Below are 19,005 nucleotides of genomic sequence, written 5' to 3'. Positions count from 1 at the left end.
TGGGAATTCAGAGGATGGAAGAGGTACTTACACCTCTACTTATTTTCCTCTGTAGGTTTCTCAGCAGCCGTTGCTTATCCAGACTCTTAACCTTCTTTAAGTAGAGAGTGTTTAGAATTACTTGAGTCTCCTATTGACCTGACTTGTGCAAAATAACTTCCCTTTTAAATACTGCCTGGCCAAAACAGAGTTGTCACTTTTACAGACATTGCTTTCGAAAACTGCATACCGCATAAAAGCCAGATTCCACGTGGCATTAATGACCTTCACCGTCTGCCCCAAATCTTCCCTTCCCCGCTTCCTCCCACACCACCTTCCTCTGTTACATATACCTTTAATCAGGTCCCAAACATGTGGTTTACTCTCTTGGCTCTCTGGGCCTTAGCTTATATGTTCTACCCACTCCTCTTCCCCATTTGTCTGCATTCAAGTCCTAGTTCGTCAAGAGACAGCTTCTGATCCCACGAACAGCAGGTCTTCTCTCCTTAGGTCCTCCGTGCTGCCATGGCCTGAGTTTTAATGCTTACGTCTCATTCTGCCTTGTGTCACAATCAGGTTGTTGAGGAGAGGGGCTGCGTCTTCCTTGTCTTTCTTCCTGCTTAGTATTTATTCATTGAGTTACTAATGGAATTCAGTGACATTCAACTACTGTTTTAAGAAAGAATTAGCTAAAACTGGGCATTTGGGCTGTCCTGAAAGTTCTCTTGGTAATTGGAGGTTTTATTGCTCAGGCCCCAAAACAAAACAAAATATTTTTACCTGGTCAGTGGTGAAGAATTGGGTGTGAAATGTCTGGCACCAATATCAACCATGCTCTGGGGTATATAAGCTCTGGGAGAACAGCAGTCAGTGACCTCACTTTGGAATGAAGTCACCTCTGTGGTCCACAGTTCATCGAGCATTTTTGGTTTTGCCCAAGTCAGTGTTTTTGCCAAGGCAAAGAGTGCTGAAAAATCAACAGAGAAAGACAATTATAGATTGGGAAAAAGTAGAGCCTGTGGATATCCTTTTTGCTTTCTTTTTCTTTTTAACAGAAGAAGAAATGCTTTTGTTAAGGTCTTTGGAAATACAAATGTGCATTAAGTAAAGTGTTGAAATTCCTTTCCATTCAGGAGGCAACCCGTTATTAAAAGTGTGGGCATATTTTCCCAGACTTATCTATGTGTCTGCAGTCATCTAAAAATGCAGAAAGATGTGCACACACCTGTGTGCCTTTGTCTTTCCTTTAAAAAAATTGGTTCTACTACACACCATATTCTCTAATTTGTTTTTTTTCATTTAGCACGTTGAGGACATTTTTCGATAGTGCTGAAAATAAAAAAAACTCATTCTTTTAACAGCCGAGTAGTCCTTCATATGATTGTACCACAGTTGAGCTCGTCAGTCTTATTACTAGACGGTTGGGGTTTGTTCCAGTTTTCAGCACAGCCGTGAACCAGAGCTATCTCTGCTGAAGGAATATGTTTTTGTTAACTTATTGGAAGTAGAATTCCGGGGTCAAAAGATATGTGCATTTTATTTTAAAAATAGCTACTAACAAATAGCTCTCCAACAGGCTGTACTGGTTAATATCTGGCAACATAGGGGGTGGGAAAGGGTGCCAATTTCTTTAAATTCTCAATGCTGAATATTATCTTTTTTTTAATGTTGTCTTATATATAGAAGAAAAGTATTTCATTGTATTTATTTGAATTTCTCCACAGGTAAAGTTTCCATTTACATTTCTTCACAGATTAGACAGTTTCTGATGATTGGCCATCTGTATTTTCTGAATTGCCTTTTCATGCCCTTTGCCCGTTTTTCTGCTGGGTTGTTGGTCTTATTGACTCTTGAGGGCTCTCTCTCTATAAAATGTCACAGTTGCTTTTTCCCTGTCTCTCATTTGACTTAACTAGTTTGTGGTGTTTTGGTCTTTAAAGTTTCAATCTTTAACACAGGCAACGCAGTCAACTTATTTTATACGGGTTCTAGATTTTATGTTGTATTTTAAAAGGCTGTCCTTTGCTTTAAAATTATTATTTTTTAAATCATTCCTCATTTTGGAGTGGTATTTATGGTTTTATTTTGAGTTCATTTGGAGTTTATTTTTGCATATGATGTGAGATAATGAGGGATCAAAATATGGAACATTCCTATCAGACTCCTCGTGCCCTTGCCCAGTCATAGTCCCTGCCTGTCTCTCGAAGGGGGGGAAAATATGTGATTACTTTAACCATAGATTAGTTTTGCCTGTTCTAGAGCTTCAAGTGAAATAGACCCATTTAATACAAATTTTTTTATTTTGTTGGCAGCACTGCATGGCTTGTGGGGTCTTAGTTCCCTGACCAGGGATTGAACCCAGGCCCTCAGCAGTGAGACCATGGAGTCATAACCACTGGACTGCCAGGGAATTCCCAACACAAACTCTTTTGTGTCTGGTTTCTTATGCTTGGTGTGATTCTATTCTGGAGCTTTACAGTACATATTGATATTTAATAGGGCAAGTCTATAAGTTCTGAATTATTTACAACTATCTTATTAGATTTTATCATGATTTTAATTGAAAATAGTTTTTTTATCTGCCCTGTTTGAACAAACTCAAAATGGTTTGAAATCTGATTATTTTAATCAGAATCCTAGAAAGCATACCTCAAGTAATCTCAGCATCCCTCCAAAGTAGTTTCACACCAATACTTTGTTTAGCAGAATCTTTTAAAATAATTATCAGCAAAATAATTTAACTAGAAAAGCAAAGTCAGCATGTTTGCTTTTTAAGCTGTTGCCTGATTCTGTGTTGCTGGGTTGTCTTTGTTTCTTTTGATATAATTTCTTTCCTTTTTTTAGAATAACCATCAAATGCATTTTAATAATTGGCAAAATTTTGAACAGATACTTCACAAGAGAATATAAATAAATGGCCAATGACCACATCAAAAAATACTTGTCATTAGCTATCAAAGAAAATAAAATTAAAATGACTAGAAATGCTAGAAAACAACTATTAAAATAGCAAAGATATAGAAAAACAAACTCCCATACACTGCTGTAGAGTATGTAAAATGATGCTATTTGGGGAAAAAAATTGGCACATACTTACAAAATTGAAACTTAAACTAAAATACAACCCAATTATTCCACTCCTGTTTCTTTAGCCAAAATAAATGAAAGCATAGATCTACACAAAAATTTGAAAATGAATGTACAACTTATCTTTTTTTTAGGAGACATAATTTCATACTTAGAAAAGATGCAAGAATAATACAAGGAATTCTCATATATCCTCATCCAGATTCCCCAAATGTTAGCATTTTATTACATTTGTTTTATCCTTTTCTTTCTCAGGACAGGTAAGGAGCGGGGAGAGAGAGAGAAAGAAAGAAAGAGGGGGGTGGAGAGGGAGAGAGAGAGAGAAAGAAAGAGAGAGATAAAATAAATGTAATATGTATATATTTTTTCCCCCTGAACTGTTTGAGAATAAGTTGCATGTATGTGCCCCTTTGCCCCTAGAGACCGCAGTATTTTCTAAAAGCAGGGACATTACATAATCATACGTAATTACCAAAATCAAGAAATTAATGTTAATATAATACTGTAATCTAAGCTTAGACCTTATTTAGATTTAGCCATTTGTTCCAATAATGTTCTTCATAACTCAAAAGAAGAAAAAATCTAGGGTCTTTTCATAGCCTTCAGTTGTCACGTCTTTTCAGTTTCCTTTAATCTGCAACAGTTCCTAAGACTTTCTTTGTATTTGTGACATTACCATTTTTTGAAGAGCACAGACCACTTATTTTGAAGCCTGTTTTTCAATTTAGGTTTTTTTGGTTTGGTTTGTTTTTTTCCCCCTCGTGATTAGGTTCAAATTATACACTTTTGTCAGAAATACCACCGGAAGTGTTATTTTTCTCAGTTAACCTCCCTAGAGGCGCATCCTGACCATTCGTGTAAGTGACTTGAGGTGGTATTGGTTGGGTTTCTCCACTGGAAAGTTAACTGTTTTACTCTTTGTAATTGTATCTATGGGGAACATACTTTGTGACTTATAAATATCCGTTTCACCCTCCACTAGTGTCAGCATTCACTGAGCCTCGTCCAGTGGTGATTTTCTAAATTTATCATTCCATCTCTGGTAGTTGGTTTTCTGCCATAAGAGGTAGCTTGCCCTTCTCCCCCACTTATCAGTGTGAACTTAGAGATTCCTATTTTATTCAGTAGGTGATAAGTAAGCCTTTATGATTATTATTTATTTTGATGTTCAGATTGTCCCAATGAGAGTCCTTCAGGCTGGCTCCTGTGTCTTTTTGACATGATCACTTCATTATTTGAACACTTACTTTCTGGCACAAGACAGTGTTCCAGTGTCTGTTGCTTTCCCTGCCCCACAATGGGAATCAGGCATTTCTTCCAGGTGCCCTCCTTCCTTTTTGTGGAGCGTGCTGTTTTACTCTTTGCTACTGGGATGTCAACTCCTTGGCCAGTGCTGGGTCTGTAAGGTCTTTTGGTCTCAGTGTGCCTCATGAAATTAAATAATGGTAAAGCAATCTGAAATAAGCCAATGACAGCTTAAGAAATGAGAAAAAAATATGGGAATTCCCTGGCGGTCCAGTGGTTAGGACTCTGCGCTCTCACTGCCAAGGGCTGGGGTTCGATCCCTGGTCGGGGGACTAAGATCCCGCAAGCTGAACAACGTGGCCACAAAAAAATAAAGCTCTGGCTAATATGAACAGTGCATGTGAAAAACTCACTAGCTAGTTATAATTGTTCATCACTTGATTCTCTTGCATTTTTGAGGTGGCAATTGATAGATCATCCACAAGTCAAAGACTTAAGCAAGTTATTGCCAGAAGCCATTAAAAATAGATATACTGTTCTTAAATAGTAAGTAAAGCTGAAAGGAAATATTCTAGTAGCGTGACATGACTAATTTTGAGAAGGTTTTCCTAGATGTGATGACTTGATATCATAAAGTTCTCAATTCCCCCCAAAGTAACCTAAAAGAAACTTTGAGATTTGTCTGTTCTAAAATTAATCAAAAAGAAAATACACAAGAATAGCTAAAATTGAAAAACAGTGTTGCATACTTGCTCTCATTTTAACGGTAAGACATTGAAACAGAGTGGGGAGTTTAAGGATTTGTTCATTATAAAGGAAGCACTAAGGATTTTTCAGTAAACAATGTTGGAACAGTCGGCTATCTGGTGGTGGGGAAAATCTCTATTAACCTTCTTCTATGCAAAATAGAAATTCCAACTAGAATAGTATTTTTGTAATATAGTGGTAACGAAGGCCTGAAATGAGACTTAAAAAACAGAAACTATAAAGAAAAATAAATTTGGCTACTTGAAAATTTTAAGTCTCTCTTAATAAAAGATACCATAAGTAAGATACAACAACTGGGAGAAAATATTACAGCATGTAAGCATCCAGAAAGCATTAAATATTCCTACAAATTAATACAATAGACAATCCAGTTGACAAAGAACAACAGAGATTATGAATATGCAGTTCACAGATGAAAGAAAAAACAAACAAGGCCTATATACAAGGGAAAAAAATTCTCTTGCTGGTAACTGAAGGAAAGCAAATAAAAATAATGAGATATCATTTTTGCCTGTTACACTGGTAAAAATTTACACAATTCTCAATATCCCACATTGGCAAGGGTGTGAGGAAATGGGTAGTTATTGGAGATGGTAAATTAATAAAGCTGCTTTGGGAGGTTAACTAAACCAAGGAACTCCATAATATGGAATAAAAGATGGAAGTGAGTCAATATATAGCACAAGAAACTATTCCAAGGCCTTTATTGAGTAACAAAAGCAAGTTACAGAATGTATATACGATATGATTCCATTACATAACAAGTTTATTTCCATTTGAATGATATATGTGTGTAAATCCCCAAGAAAATGTTTTGAAGGACCACCAAGCTGGTAACAATGGTTACCTCTTAGAAGTGCAATGGGGAGAAGGGAGACTAGCTTTTTTCATGTATTTATGAGGGTGGATCTTTTATTAATAAATGGTGTGAATTTATTTATTTTTGGCTGCGTTGGGTCTTCGTTGCTGCGCACGGGCTTTCTCTAGTTGCGTCGAGCAGGGGTTACTCTTCGTTGTGGTGCACAGCCTTCACATTGCAGTGGCTTCTCTTGTTTCAGAGCGCAGGCTCTGGGCACACAGGCTTCAGTAGTTGTAGCACGCAGGCTAAGTAGTTGTGGCGCACGGGCTTGGCTGCTCCGTGGCATGTGGGATCTTCCCGGACCAGGGCTCAAACCCATGTCCCCTGCATTGGCAGGCGGGTTCTTAACCACTGTGCCACCAAGGACATCCCAATGGTGTGAATCTTTTAATGAGTGTATTTGTGTAATTGTGTGGATGTATTTATGTAGTCAAGCAAATTTTTAAAAATATTGACCTTTCCACATGCAGCAGGCCACACAGGATACTGGGGGGATATCCCAGCAGAAGTCCAGGGAGGTGGTCTAACAGGTGAGTTGGACGTAATTGCCAAAGCAGAAGCTTAACAGGGAGAAGAAACCGGAATCCCAGGCGAGGGGGCTGGGAGCAGGTTATGGAGACAAGCACTGAGCGAGGCCTGTAGTTTGGAGACTGCGAACATTGGAGGCGTTTTACTCTGCAGAAGAAGGCTTTGAGGGGTACCTTTTCCCTTAGTACCAAAAACAGTCGCTTTAGTTTTTGCCAGAGTAATATTTTTCATTCACATTAATTTTGGATTCATTTAGACACGCTGTTTTTCATCTTTGGAAAGTAGGGTATCTTTCCCCAAACCTACTTCCCCCCAAAGTAGGCGATTGTTGATAAGCATCCCAGTAGAGGTGTGCTTTCTATATTGAAGACTAAACGTTCTTAGAACTGCATATTCTCTTGACATTTCTGGTCAGGTCATTTAGCTGGGAGAGTTCTCCCGTGGAAGGGATTTGAGCTGCAGTGTAACTGTGCTTATTGCTCAGGAGAACAGTAGGTTGTGAGATCTGAGTCTGCCAGTTGAAAACCTGCTGCCTTTCTTGTGAAGGGGAGAAAGACAGTATAAAGGGTGGCAAGTTTGTGGTAGTCTACTTAGATTTTTTCCTAGTAGTAATTCAGTGGAATTGGACAAAAACCAATGTGCATGTTCTAGAATGGTAACCAGCTTTATCAGATACAGTAAGTCTGTGGAAATGTTGCTGGTGTATCTTCCTGGCATATTTACAAAGACCACTGGGTTGAGTTCCAGACATTTTTGAAGCTCAAGGCATGTTTTGCCATAGGAATATTATAAAATGGTATTGGGGTTCCCAGTCAGCCACCAAGGCTACTTGCACGTAATGTATTGCATTCTAGTATTAGGGTCACAATTCCCTGTGTTCCTAAATAAGATATTCCTGAGAACATGAGTGAAATTAGAATGTGGAAGAATTAAGTAACACATGTTATAAGAAAATTCTCACCCTTGAGAGAGGTTTTTTTAACGTCTGAATGATGGTATAAATGATTAGGGTTGAGCTCCCCGCACACACAGATTCTATATATACTTACGAGATTAATCATTAAATATAGGCAAATTAGTGTCTAGTTCTTTTATATTACTTGAAAAATACTTAGTAGTCTTAAGAAATTGATCTTTGCTTTGGGGAAATAGTCGTCGCAGGAAGTGAGTCCTCCTGAGGTTGTGCAGCTAAGGACAGGTGGCTGATTAGCACCTCTTTCCATAGACCAACATTTCAGATCAGTGGGGGGGAAAGATTAGTAAATGGTGTTGGGAAATCAGTTTCCAGATGGAAGAGGCATTTGTAAAATAGTCTTACTCAGCAGGAAACTGAAAGAATCAAATGTTAAAATGAAATCGGAAAAGAACTAAATATAGGTGAATATTTGTGTGGTCTTGGTGTGGAGATGAGCTTCTAAACATGAAGGTAAAAACCATTTACACATAAAAACCGATTAATAGCTTTGGCTGCATGAAAGTAAAATTTACCCAGAACCCAAAAACAAAACTAAAAGATTGGTGAAGAGCTGGGAGAAAATGTGTTGTGTTTATTACATGCAAATTAAAAATGAGGAGAAATGGAACAGAGGTTTTTTAATTGGGGAAAGGGTATAAATGAGAAATTTTTACAAATGTGCGAATGATTGACCAAAAAATGCAACCTAAGCAGTGATCAGATAAATTCAGGTTAAAACAAGTATTCCTTTTTTGCCTAGCACATTGGCGTGGGTAAAGAAATAGCTGATTTTAATAAAGATTCAGAAAAATTGGTACTTTGATTCACTGTTGATGGAACTATGGATTGTAATACTCTTTCTCTGGGGTATCACGATAATATGTGGGGTGTTTCTTTTTAATAAAAGACTTTAAAATGTACATACTCTTTGTCCCAACTATGCCATTTATAGAAATATGTCCTAATACGACAATTACCTGGATGCAAAAAAAGAATTACCAGAATGTTCATTTTATAAGCATTTTCTTAAATCTCCATCCGTAGGTATTACTTACTTCAATGACGGTGTCTCCATATAATGCTACGAAAGTATAGAAAGATGTTCACAATACATTAAGTGAAAAGATTTTAAAATGACAGTACAGTGCCATTTTTAAAAGCGAAGTACATGTATATACATAGCACAGTATGGGAGGATATCTTATCAATATATGCCACTGTATGATAGCTCGAGGGCTAACTCTAGATGGTAAAATTGTGAAAGGCTTTTACTTTCTGTTTGCTTTTTTATGTTTTCCTTTTATGTCATTGTCTCTGTGGGAAAACATGTTCCACGTTCCTTAACTAAAAAGCAGCACAGGGACTTCCCTGGTGGTGCAGTGGCTAAAACTCCGTGCTCCCAATGCAGGCGGCCCGGGTTCGATCCCTGTTCAGGAAACTAGATCCCACATGCTGCCACTAAGAGTTCTCCTGCCGCAGCTAAAGATCCCGCATGCCGCAACGAAGGTCCTACACACGGCAACGAAGGTCCTGCGTGCTGCAACTGAGACCCAACACAGCCATGTAAATAGATAGATAGATTTTTTTTTTTTAAGCAGCACTTTTTCTCTCCCCGCCCCTTTTTTTTCTTTTTCTTTTGTTTTTTTCTTTTTGCCACAACACACAGCTTGCGGGGTCTTAGTTCCCCAACCAGGGATTGAACCCAGGCCGTGGCAGTGAAAGTGCGGAATCCTAACCACTGGACTGCTAGGGAAGTCCCCAAAGCAGCACATTTGTATAAGATACTCTTCTCCCCATAACCAAAGCCACTTAACAAGAAGGGCAGGCCTGGAAAAGGTCTAGTCTATCTCCACCTTATTAAGAATCCATTTCAGGCTCCTCATACTTCCACAGCCAGTTGATAAGAACAGAACCACTTCTACTTGGGGGTAGTAGAGGGGCTGCCTTTTGCAGAATGGCCTTACCATTCCTGGATTATGGTGTTCCTAAATGGAGAAGTGCCACGGGTGTTTTAGGTTGTCTTATTTCTGTAGTGCTTAGGGCCTATAAAAGTGCAAGTTGTCACGTCTGGAAAGTGCATATCGATGATCTCATGCTGTAAATTATTCCTCCAGGGCGCAAACCAGAAGAAGAGGGTGTGGAAGATAACGGGCTAGAGGAAAATTCTGGGGATGGACAGGTATGTGCAGCCTTGTCAGTGAATCAGCTCCGTGCGTGGCCCCATGACAGTCATCTGATGGTGGTATTTTGTTTGTCACAGGAGGATGTTGAGACCACTTTGGAGAACTTGCAGGACATCGACATGATGGATATCAGTGTGTTGGATGAAGCAGAAATCGATAATGGAAGTGTTGCAGATTGTGTGGACGACGACGATGCTGATAATCTCCCGGAGTCCCTGTCTGATAGTAGAGAGCTAGCCGAGGGAGAAATGAAGGAGCTTCCTGAGCCGCTTCAAGAACATGCTGTAGGTAACTCGGCAGTGTCTCTACAGTGTACCCTAAATGTAACAGTTCCTCAAATAGCTTAATAGATGATAAGTTTTATATTTGGACTTAAGTTCTTTTAATGCCAGTTGAGTAGAATGGTGGCTAATCCATTCACATGTAAAAATCAGATGAGTCTGAAAAACACACTTTGCTTCATTGAAAAATGGTGTCTTGTGAGGAACGCGAGTATATGCTCTCCATTTGTATCATGCGGTGTTAAGCCTTTTGAGGATACTATTGTAGATCTTCCTGTTTATTATAGGAGATTGGTCTGTGGTGTAACACCTGGGATGCCTTGAAAATACCAAAACAGAGGTTCAAAGTTGGTCTTTTGCTGTCAACCAATTGGTACTCACCTAGTCAATCATTTTTTTTTTTTTTTTTGCGGTACGTGGGCCTATCACTGTTGTGGCCTCTCCCGTTGCAGAGCACAGGCTCCGGACGCGCAGGCGCAGGCGCAGCAGCCATGGCTCACAGGCCCAGCCGCTCCGCGGCATGTGGGATCTTCCCGGACCGGGCCACGAACCCGTGTCCCCTGCATTGGCAGGCGAACTCTCAACCTCTGCGCCACCAGGGAAGCCCTCGCCTAGTCAATCTTTAACACTAACTTTGATGTTGTTTTTAAAGCCTTAGGGTTTTTTTCTTGTTAGATGCAGTTATGGTGGGCATTATTTATTGAACTTTGTCTGCCAGACATTAGGCATTATTTCATTTAATCCTTTGAACAACAGTGTGATATATAGATGCTGTTATGCCCATTTTCCAATTGGGGAAATTGGGGGGTAAAAAGGTAAAGAAATATCTCCAGACAATATATAGGTCATATGAGAATAAGAATTAAGACCAGTCTAATTCCAGAGTCCATGTACTTAACTCATACACCACATTATCTCAGTGCCGTTAAATTTACTGGATTGTGTCATTTCCGTGAGGATGAACGTTTCTCGGGTAGCCAGAAGAGGCAATGAAAAATAGAAGCCATGAGGCGTCTTTGTAGGAAATCCTAGGGCTTGGTCCTAGGAGGCACCTTGTTTTCGTAGTCCTCCTCAGATCTTTTGTGGAGTGTCTCCCAAGTACTCCAGTACTCCCGGGGGAAGGAAGCCCTGTTCTCTGCTGGTCCACCCATGCCATTCCTTGGAATGTGTTTGCGTTTTCTTTTGGAACTGATCCTCAATACCCTTAGAGGTAGCAGATTGTCATCTTTGAAAGGGGTGGGGGGTGGTTTTGAGAAACGATTGGGTCATTTTGACACAGATAGGGTATGCAATTGTTTCATCTTTTGATGAGTCTCATTCACTGGCTTCCTAAAAAGGAGTACCAGAAACACGAGAGCAGTGAAACCCTTCCTTATTGGCTGCTTTTCCTTAAGGCTGTTTTATTCCCTGTGATTAGAAAATAATATATTCAGTAACAAAAGCTTGGAAACGCCTAAATGTCTATCAGTAATTGTTAAATAACCATGGTTTAGTGGAAGCAGTTGTTTAAGAGTTAACAGCATTGACTAGAGGTCTGCCACTTAACTTGCTGTGTGACCTTGGCTAATTTACTTAATCTTTCTGGGCCTCATTTGCAAAAATAGTAGGTTTGAGGAGGACTAAATAGATGAATGCTTATTGCTAATTTAGAGCAAAAGTCATCAAGCTGGCCAAAGATTTATTGGAACACAGCCACACCTATTTGTGACAATTGTCTGTGGCTGATTTCTGGATACAACAGCAGAGTAGAATAGTCATGACAGAGACAGTCTGGCCTACAAAGCCTAAAATATTCACTATCTGGCCCTTGACCCCAGCTTAGAGCAGCGCCTATTGTATAGCAAGCGGCAGTAAGGTTATTGCTACTGTTACTATAACATTTATTACTCCTTCTGGTGATACAGTTGCTACTTTTATATACAATCTCAATGAACTAAACTTATTTATATGAACTAGAATAATCTCCAAGATGGCAGCAAAAGTAAGGCAGGGAACAGAATAATGTGCTACTAATCATGGAGACAGAGAAAGGAGAGACGGTCTTTCACGTGCGTGTGTGCCCATGCTCTTGTGAGCATGTGTAGAATGTCTTGAGATGGCTGTGTCAGGGGAAGGAAGGAGTGGTGCAAGGTAGTTTCCTAGTCAAGTAAAGGTAACAATACATGCTAATTATAAAATATTTTGAAACTATCTCCCCCCCCCAAAAAATAAACCAACATTCAGGGCTTTATAACAAACAATCTAAATTATGTTAGGTCACACAACAATGATTTTATGAACCCCCTTTCTATATTTGGGGAATCCCTTGCCTTATGGACAGAGCCCACCTCATAGAGTAGAAGCTCAACATACCAGTTACTCTTGCCCTGCAGGTGGGGCAATGTTGGGTCACCTGGGCTTTGCCAGTCCTGTGCTCCTGTCCCCACACTCAGTTTGGAAGTTGATGATGCTGAGTGGCAGGGTTCCCGGAGAAGCCCTTCCCATGTGGGCAGTAGCCTCCCTAGCAGCAGCAGTCCCAGTGGCAGTAGCATCCAGGCTCGGGAAGCTGTGGTGGCCATGGAAATCCAAGAACCCACTCTGCAGCATGATTCTAGATGGTGTTCCTGGAAGAACAGCCCCAAACTTGGTGGTCCAGTCTACCAGGAGAGCCCATGTACTGCCCAGTTGTGCTTTTTTTTTGCTTAACTTAGACTTTTGTTTTTCTTTGTTTGGCTTGCATCTTGAAACCCAAACTGATACCATTTTAGTGGGTCTCCTAGTCTGTCTGCAGGTATATGTTTATGTACATTTCTTTTATTTGAGGTGGAATCACAGTATAATGCTTTTTTGATTCCTGCACTATGTTTAGAATTTCATCTTAAGTGACTTTTCATGGCTGTAGCTTTTCACTGTACGGATGTACCATTATGTTACCTTATTATCGATGTAATAAATTTTATTCTCCATTTATTTTACAGGTAGAGGACAAAGAAACTATAAACAATTTAGATACTTCATCATCTGACTTCACTATATTACAGGTAAATTGTTGTATGTCTCAGTAATTTTAGAATCAAACATTAGACCACAGTCTCTGAGAACCACTTCCAATATTGTATGGCAGTCCCAACTAAAAGTCATTGCAAAGTTTATTTCCTTTGTTGGCTTCTGTAGAGGGGGTTTTGCTTTCCACTTTCCCCTAATATGACATGCCTATTGAAAAGGGCTCATCGTCTTGGCTTCCCTTCCAAGCACTGTGGCGTCCCTGCAGCAGAGAGGAGGGTGTGTTTGCAGGGTTCTTGTTAATTTGATTGGTGGGAGAAGGGCAGCCTGTCGGGTCTGTTCTGGATGACATCCTCTGCAGAAAGACTATTAGATGAGACATGAGACAGCAAGGGGGACACTCCCTCCTCAGGAGAGACGAATGGGGCACGGATGAGGATGCAAGGGGGTGACCAGAGCGCTGACCTCACAGCTGGGAAGAAAGATGGATTCTCAGGGGTTCTGGTTCTGCCTTTGGGAAGTTTTTCTCAGAAAGTACACAGATTTCTTTTGATAACTACATCATCTTGGCTGTTTGACGACCATCTGTGTAGAAGTTAAATCTTACATGAGAACAAATGAGATGTGGCCTGACTTTCAGGTATGGTTTGCATAAATGTGGATCTTGAGTTTCCTTTTTCTTTTTCTGCCAGCCTGTAGATGTAAACTGTTGGAATAAAGCTGGGTAGCTAATTTTCAGTAGAAAGTTTTGTGAGGAAATGAAGATACTTAGGCCAGTCGTAAGTAAGCTGACTGCCAGTCAGCTTATGCCAGTCCTTGTTTTTTGTTTGTTTTAATAATGTCACCTATGCTGCTTAATTGGAAATCACCTTTCAGACAAGATCTTCACTTGCTTCTGCCAGGCAGGGGCAAGGTTTGTTATTAGTGAGCCAGAACCCCGGCCTTGAGGGTGCAAATCTCACGGAAACTTGGTGAAACCCCATTCACCTTTAGGGCTGATGTCTCTCTCCAGCTGCAAAGTGACACAACCTGTTCCTGACTCAGAAGGGAAAGGAGGAGCGAGTCTTGTCATTTTCTTGAGTGTCTCTGTAGGTCAAAGACTCCTGTATGTATTATCCTAACCAGACGCTTATATATAGCCCCTCTCAGAGACAAATAGAAACATATGCGTTTTTCTCTAGGGAAAGTCAGGAGAGAATTGTTCTGCCTAAAATGATTGTTTCCTTCAGTGTAGAATCTTTAATTCCCAGCATGAAATGAAAAAGAATTGATTACAAATAAATGAAACTATTATGAAAGTGAACAGTTTCCTAGGGCTCCCCAGAATGGCAGGTCAGTGCCCAGTGGAAGTTGCAAACCATTCACGTCCATGTAACTTATATGCTAAGCACCTGTGCTGTGTCAGTGCATGAGAAGAAAGGTTGGTCTCCATCCTTCCTGTGTAAACAGAGCGATGAGTTGAGGCCTGGACTGATAAACAGACTCTCAGTCACATAGCCTTTGCTTAAATCTTGGCTTTGCTGTGTGTCCTTGAGGAAGTTTGTCAGCCACTCTGTGCCTGTCTCCTAATCTGTGAAAAGAAGGATGATACTAATAGTACCAACCTGCTAGGGCTGTGTGATGATTGGTTAATATATATATAGTAAGGTGCTTGAATTTGTGCCTGGAACCTAGACAGTGCTTATCAGCGTTGGCTGGAATTCCAGAATATTGTAGTTTGTGCAGAGGGAACGTAGGGGTCAGGGGCCACATATTGAGAAAAGGCCCTTCCTTTAGTTGGGCAGCCTCTCTATGACAAGGTGGCCCCTAAGCTAAATGCCGAGGGATGTGTAGGACTTGGTCAGGGGTGGGGTGAGGTGCAGATGGCCCTGCTGGAGAGGGAGGTGGGAATGGGGGTGGTAAAACCAACGCTACTCTACTCTCGGCAAGGAATAACAATGGTGTGACTTGACAGGGCTTCCCGGGAAGGGTTGGAGGGATATTTAGGAATTAGGGCTGCCTGGTGGGTTGTTGTTTAGAAGAGATAAAGAAGCAGGTATCTGTAACACTGGAGAGGGCTCAGTTGACCAGGTGGGCAGGGGTGGTATGACCGTTCAAAGAGCAGAGGTCAAGCCACCTGTGCCTTCTTTCCCTCGATCTTTTCCATTTTTGGAAACTAATGCTATATTAATTAAGTGAAAATTGATTATCTGATATGTGTCAGGCATTCTACTAGGCACTAAAGATAGAAAAAATGAAAACACTGCCCTCCAGGGCAGTGTTTAAGACAATTTAGAGGGACAGACAAGCATGTGATGGGTTCATCACCATTAAAAGTGATAAAATGTTGCCAGGCGCTGGGAAGTGCAGCAAAGCAAACAACACAGTAATAAACCAGGCCCTTTGAGAGGGTCCTGGGCTGTGGGGCTTGGGGCCAAGGTGAATGAGGTGGGATGCCAGCTGTGTGGGCTCTTGCCCAGAACGAGCAGGTTCTCCACCTGCTGTATTTGTGAGGTCCCTTGTCTGTGTTTTTAAAATTCCCTTCTTAGTTGTTACAGTTTTTGGTGTAAATAAATTCTAGGTTTCATCCATCTGGCACAATCTTATTTATATTTTTTGTTGCAGGAAATTGAAGAGCCATCCTTGGAGCCAGGTACTGTTAAATGAAAAACTTAGCAGCGGGGTTTGGAATCATTCTAGTTTTCCACCTTCTCTAATTTGAATTCTTTAATTTTAAAAAGTTACCTTACTGTAGTATACATTGTTCTAAAGGTTTACGATCCAGAACATACCAGGATCATAGAGATTGGAAACCCAGCCATATCACCAGATCTGTGAAAGTGGCTAACTTCTCATTTTGCAAAATGCATTGGTGAGATGAAACTGTCTCATGCCTTTTTAAATGTACACGGCACTTAAACGTATGTAGAGAGAGTTTGCATGCCTCTCGAGAGCAAATACCTCTGTACCCCACAGAACAGATCTTGTGATATTGGGCAGTATCTTAACTTTGTGGTTTTTAATTCAGGCAGTGCAGGCAGTGGTAGGGAGATACGGTTTAAAACATTGAGACGTAACTGGATTCCAGAAGAGGAAAGAGTTTCTTCATGAGAATTCCAAACAAATAACTGTTCACTTTCTGGACTGCAAATATCTCAGAGCACCGATGGAAGAGATTCTGGTTTTCATGTTGGACTGTTCTGTTAAAAGAAATTCAAAGAAATTTGGAAATTGAGCTGTTCAGTGAATGGTGATACATTCAGTTAAGCAACTTGGACTTTGGAAGCTAAATTTGGAAGAGTCATATATAAACGACGACAGAATGAAGACTGTCAAGAATCAGCCAGAAGGTTATGGGGGTTAAATCTCTGGGATGCTTTTCTCTTCCATGTAGCGTAGAGGCTTGCTCTCGCAGGCGGTTGGAGCGCAGGTAGTGTAACCAGTGTAACTTTGTGTACCCGCGGGTTTTCCAATCTCTGTGTAGCTAGCAGTTCTCTTCGTGTTAGTGTGGCAGCCGTGCCAGTTCCACATTTGTGATTGCTTTATTTCCCTGGTAATTAAACCTTGTGCCATTCTATTCCTGTTAAATCCGTAGAAAATGAGAAAATACTCGACATTTTGGGGGAAACTTGTAAATCTGAGCCAGTAAAAGAAGAAGGTTCCGAGCTGGAGCAGCCATTTGCACAGGAAACAAGTAGCGTGGGGCCAGACAGAAAGCTTGCGGAGGAAGAGGACCTTTTTGACAGCGCCCATCCGGAGGAGGGTGATTTAGATTTGGCCAGCGAGTCAACAGCACAAGCTCAGTCGAGCAAGGCAGACACCCTGTTAGCGGTAGTGAAAAGGGAGCCCGTGGAGCAGACAGGCGATGGCGAGAGGACGGACTGTGAGCCTGTAGGGCTAGAGAAGCCAGTTGAGCAGAGTAGTAAAGCCTCAGAGCACACGGAAGCCTGTAGCGAGGAGGCCTCGGAAGCGCCCCCAGAAGCCTCAAGCCCAGACCCCAGGGATAGCAAAGAAGACGTGAAGAAGTTTGCTTTTGAAGCTTGTAATGAAGTCCCTCCGGCTCCTAAAGAGTCCTCAGCCAGTGAGGGCGCTGATCAGAAAATGAGGTTTGTTTTTTCTCAGTTTTAGACCAGACGCTATCTCCTTTTCATTGGTCGTTTAATGACACACATAAGCTGTTGTTTCTGCAATTGGCCAGCCAGACTGATGCAATTGTAGTTTACTTCTAAAGAATGTTTTATTTCTCTTTGTTTATTTTAAGCTGATTACATAATCTTTTTTCTTTTCTCAACCTATCATGGTTGTTTTCTTTAATTCTTCCTAATTATCTTTAGCCCAGCAGAATTAATTAACTCCTGTGGGTCTGAAATCTTATGGTTAGGTCAGATTTCCAATACACGTTTGTCGGGGTATCATTTTTTCAGAACTAAATTTCGGGTAGGTATGCAACCTCAGCACGTATTTTATAATTTTGAGTTTGTTTCCTGTCTGCTTCTTCCTTCTGGAGTGACATTGTCTTTTGTCTCTAGTTCTGTCGAAGATGACTTGGATACCAAAAGGCTTTCCAAAGAGGAAAAGGGTAGGTCAGCGTGGCATCGTCCCCAAGAGCATGTTTGGCCCCCACGGTGGCGGGTGTTTGGTTCTGGGCTGTCCACACCCATTTCTGCCTCACGTGTGCCTGTGAGCCCGTCTTGAAGCCTTTTCTCCACTCTGTGCCCTGCTCCTCACTGCAGGTTCTGGGTTGCAGGGCAGAGTTGACACATCGATTTGATGCTCATGCTTGATTTTGCCAGAGGGCTTTGAGCTCCTCCATCCTGAATGACCCTCTGATTTGCAACCTCCTTAGCCATGGTGACACTTGCAGATGGAGAAAATGCTTCGAGTTTCAGATACCTTGGGGCTGTGGGGGGCAATTTCCCTGGTATTACAGATTTATCAACACCAGAGCCCTTTATTGATTCACTGATTGAGAAGTAGTTTTGCTGGTCCAGATTCCTCCTTAATCAGTGTTCTAAGAAGAACAAAAACCAGGGGTAGGTTGTGCTCTGTGGTTCCACACTGATAGCACCTGTCTTACATTCCAAAGTCGCCTCACTGGATTGGATGATGCCATGTGGTAGCTAAGGGACTCTCCCACGGGCTGAGCAGCCCCCGACTCGCCATAGTAATGGCGTTGCCAGTGGTCCCGCCTGCCTAGTGCGCAGAGCTTGTGTAAGGACAGTGGGCGGGGCCCCACACCCCAGTCGGCTTTGGGTACTGCTGGCATCTGGGACAAGAAGGGAAAGTGTCTGGTTTGGAATGAGACTCAGGATTTTGTTGCTGTCGTGTTTTTTACCTGAACTTTTTTTGTGATAGGTCGTAGCAGTTGTGGTAGGAATTTCTGGGTTAGTGGACTTTCTTCTACCACCAGAGCTACAGATTTGAAGAATCTTTTCAGCAAGTATGGGAAGGTAAGACCGGGGATGATATTTTTAAGCCCGTGCAGTATGGCTCCTACGCGCAGATTATTGTCCCCATGCAGTGAGGACTTTGAGTGACCGTGCTGCTCTTTGACTTCACATTTGCTCACATTGCTCGTGGCGGGTCCGCCCCTCCACGGGGAGAGATGCAAGCCCAGTGGGAGTTCCCAGAGCCCACGTCCACTTTGTATTTCTCACCTTTCCCCGGCCCCCAAGCCACCACACGACTGGATAGCTTCCTGAATCCATTTCTCTGGCTTTAGGCCTTAAATCCAGGGAGGGCTGTGGAGGGTGGAGCAGAGGGCAGGGTGGGAAGGTGCTGGTAGCATTTTCGTGAGATGGTGGTGATTACAGAATGAAGCTGTAGATACGGTTACAAAGAAGATCTGGGGAGCCAGGCCGGTGTGGACAGCTATGGGCCCCAGCTCTGCCGCTCAGAGTTGTGTGGCCAGGGCATGTCGCCTCTCCCGTGTGAACCTCATCTCGTCACCTGGGGGCCCTCAAAGTTGCTGCCTCCTTACGATGGCGTGTGTAACTGGAGCAGAGCTGATGGTGCCCTGCCTCTGCCCACCTGCTTTCACCCCCAGCTGGGTAGCTCTGGCCCCCTCTTCTCTGCCACCCCTGCCTGTCTCCCTCCATCCTCAGCCCGGCAGGGGTGGCCGTGACGCCCAGGTGGGCCACCTCCCCGCCCGGGTGCCAA

General features: G+C 41.9%; 1 protein-coding gene across 4 annotated transcripts in view; it reads left to right on the top strand.

Annotated features, from left to right (window-relative positions):
* SAFB (scaffold attachment factor B) overlaps positions 1-19,005 on the top strand; it is a 34,354-nt gene that overhangs the window by 3,644 nt on the left and 11,705 nt on the right. For 2 of the 4 annotated variants that reach the window (XM_089905581.1, XM_089905580.1), the window contains exons 3-10: positions 6,409-6,468; positions 9,536-9,600; positions 9,682-9,892; positions 12,847-12,905; positions 15,472-15,499; positions 16,442-16,952; positions 17,376-17,425; positions 18,202-18,296. In XM_089905581.1, coding sequence (XP_089761707.1) covers positions 6,409-6,468; positions 9,536-9,600; positions 9,682-9,892; positions 12,847-12,905; positions 15,472-15,499; positions 16,442-16,952; positions 17,376-17,425; positions 18,202-18,296 — 1,079 coding nt within the window. The remainder of the gene's footprint in view (positions 1-6,408; positions 6,469-9,535; positions 9,601-9,681; positions 9,893-12,846; positions 12,906-15,471; positions 15,500-16,441; positions 16,953-17,375; positions 17,426-18,201; positions 18,297-19,005) is intronic. The other 2 variants (XM_089905585.1, XM_089905584.1) reach the window with 1 other exon arrangement.

Source organism: Delphinapterus leucas, unplaced genomic scaffold (assembly GCF_059928025.1).
Source record: "Delphinapterus leucas isolate spDelLeu-1000000601 "Yukka" unplaced genomic scaffold, BTC_Dleu_Yukka2 spDelLeu_asBTCV2_sq25, whole genome shotgun sequence".
Taxonomy (NCBI): domain Eukaryota; kingdom Metazoa; phylum Chordata; class Mammalia; order Artiodactyla; family Monodontidae; genus Delphinapterus; species Delphinapterus leucas.
Note: the sequence above shows the minus strand (reverse complement) of the source record. Positions and strands in the feature narration are given on the sequence as shown.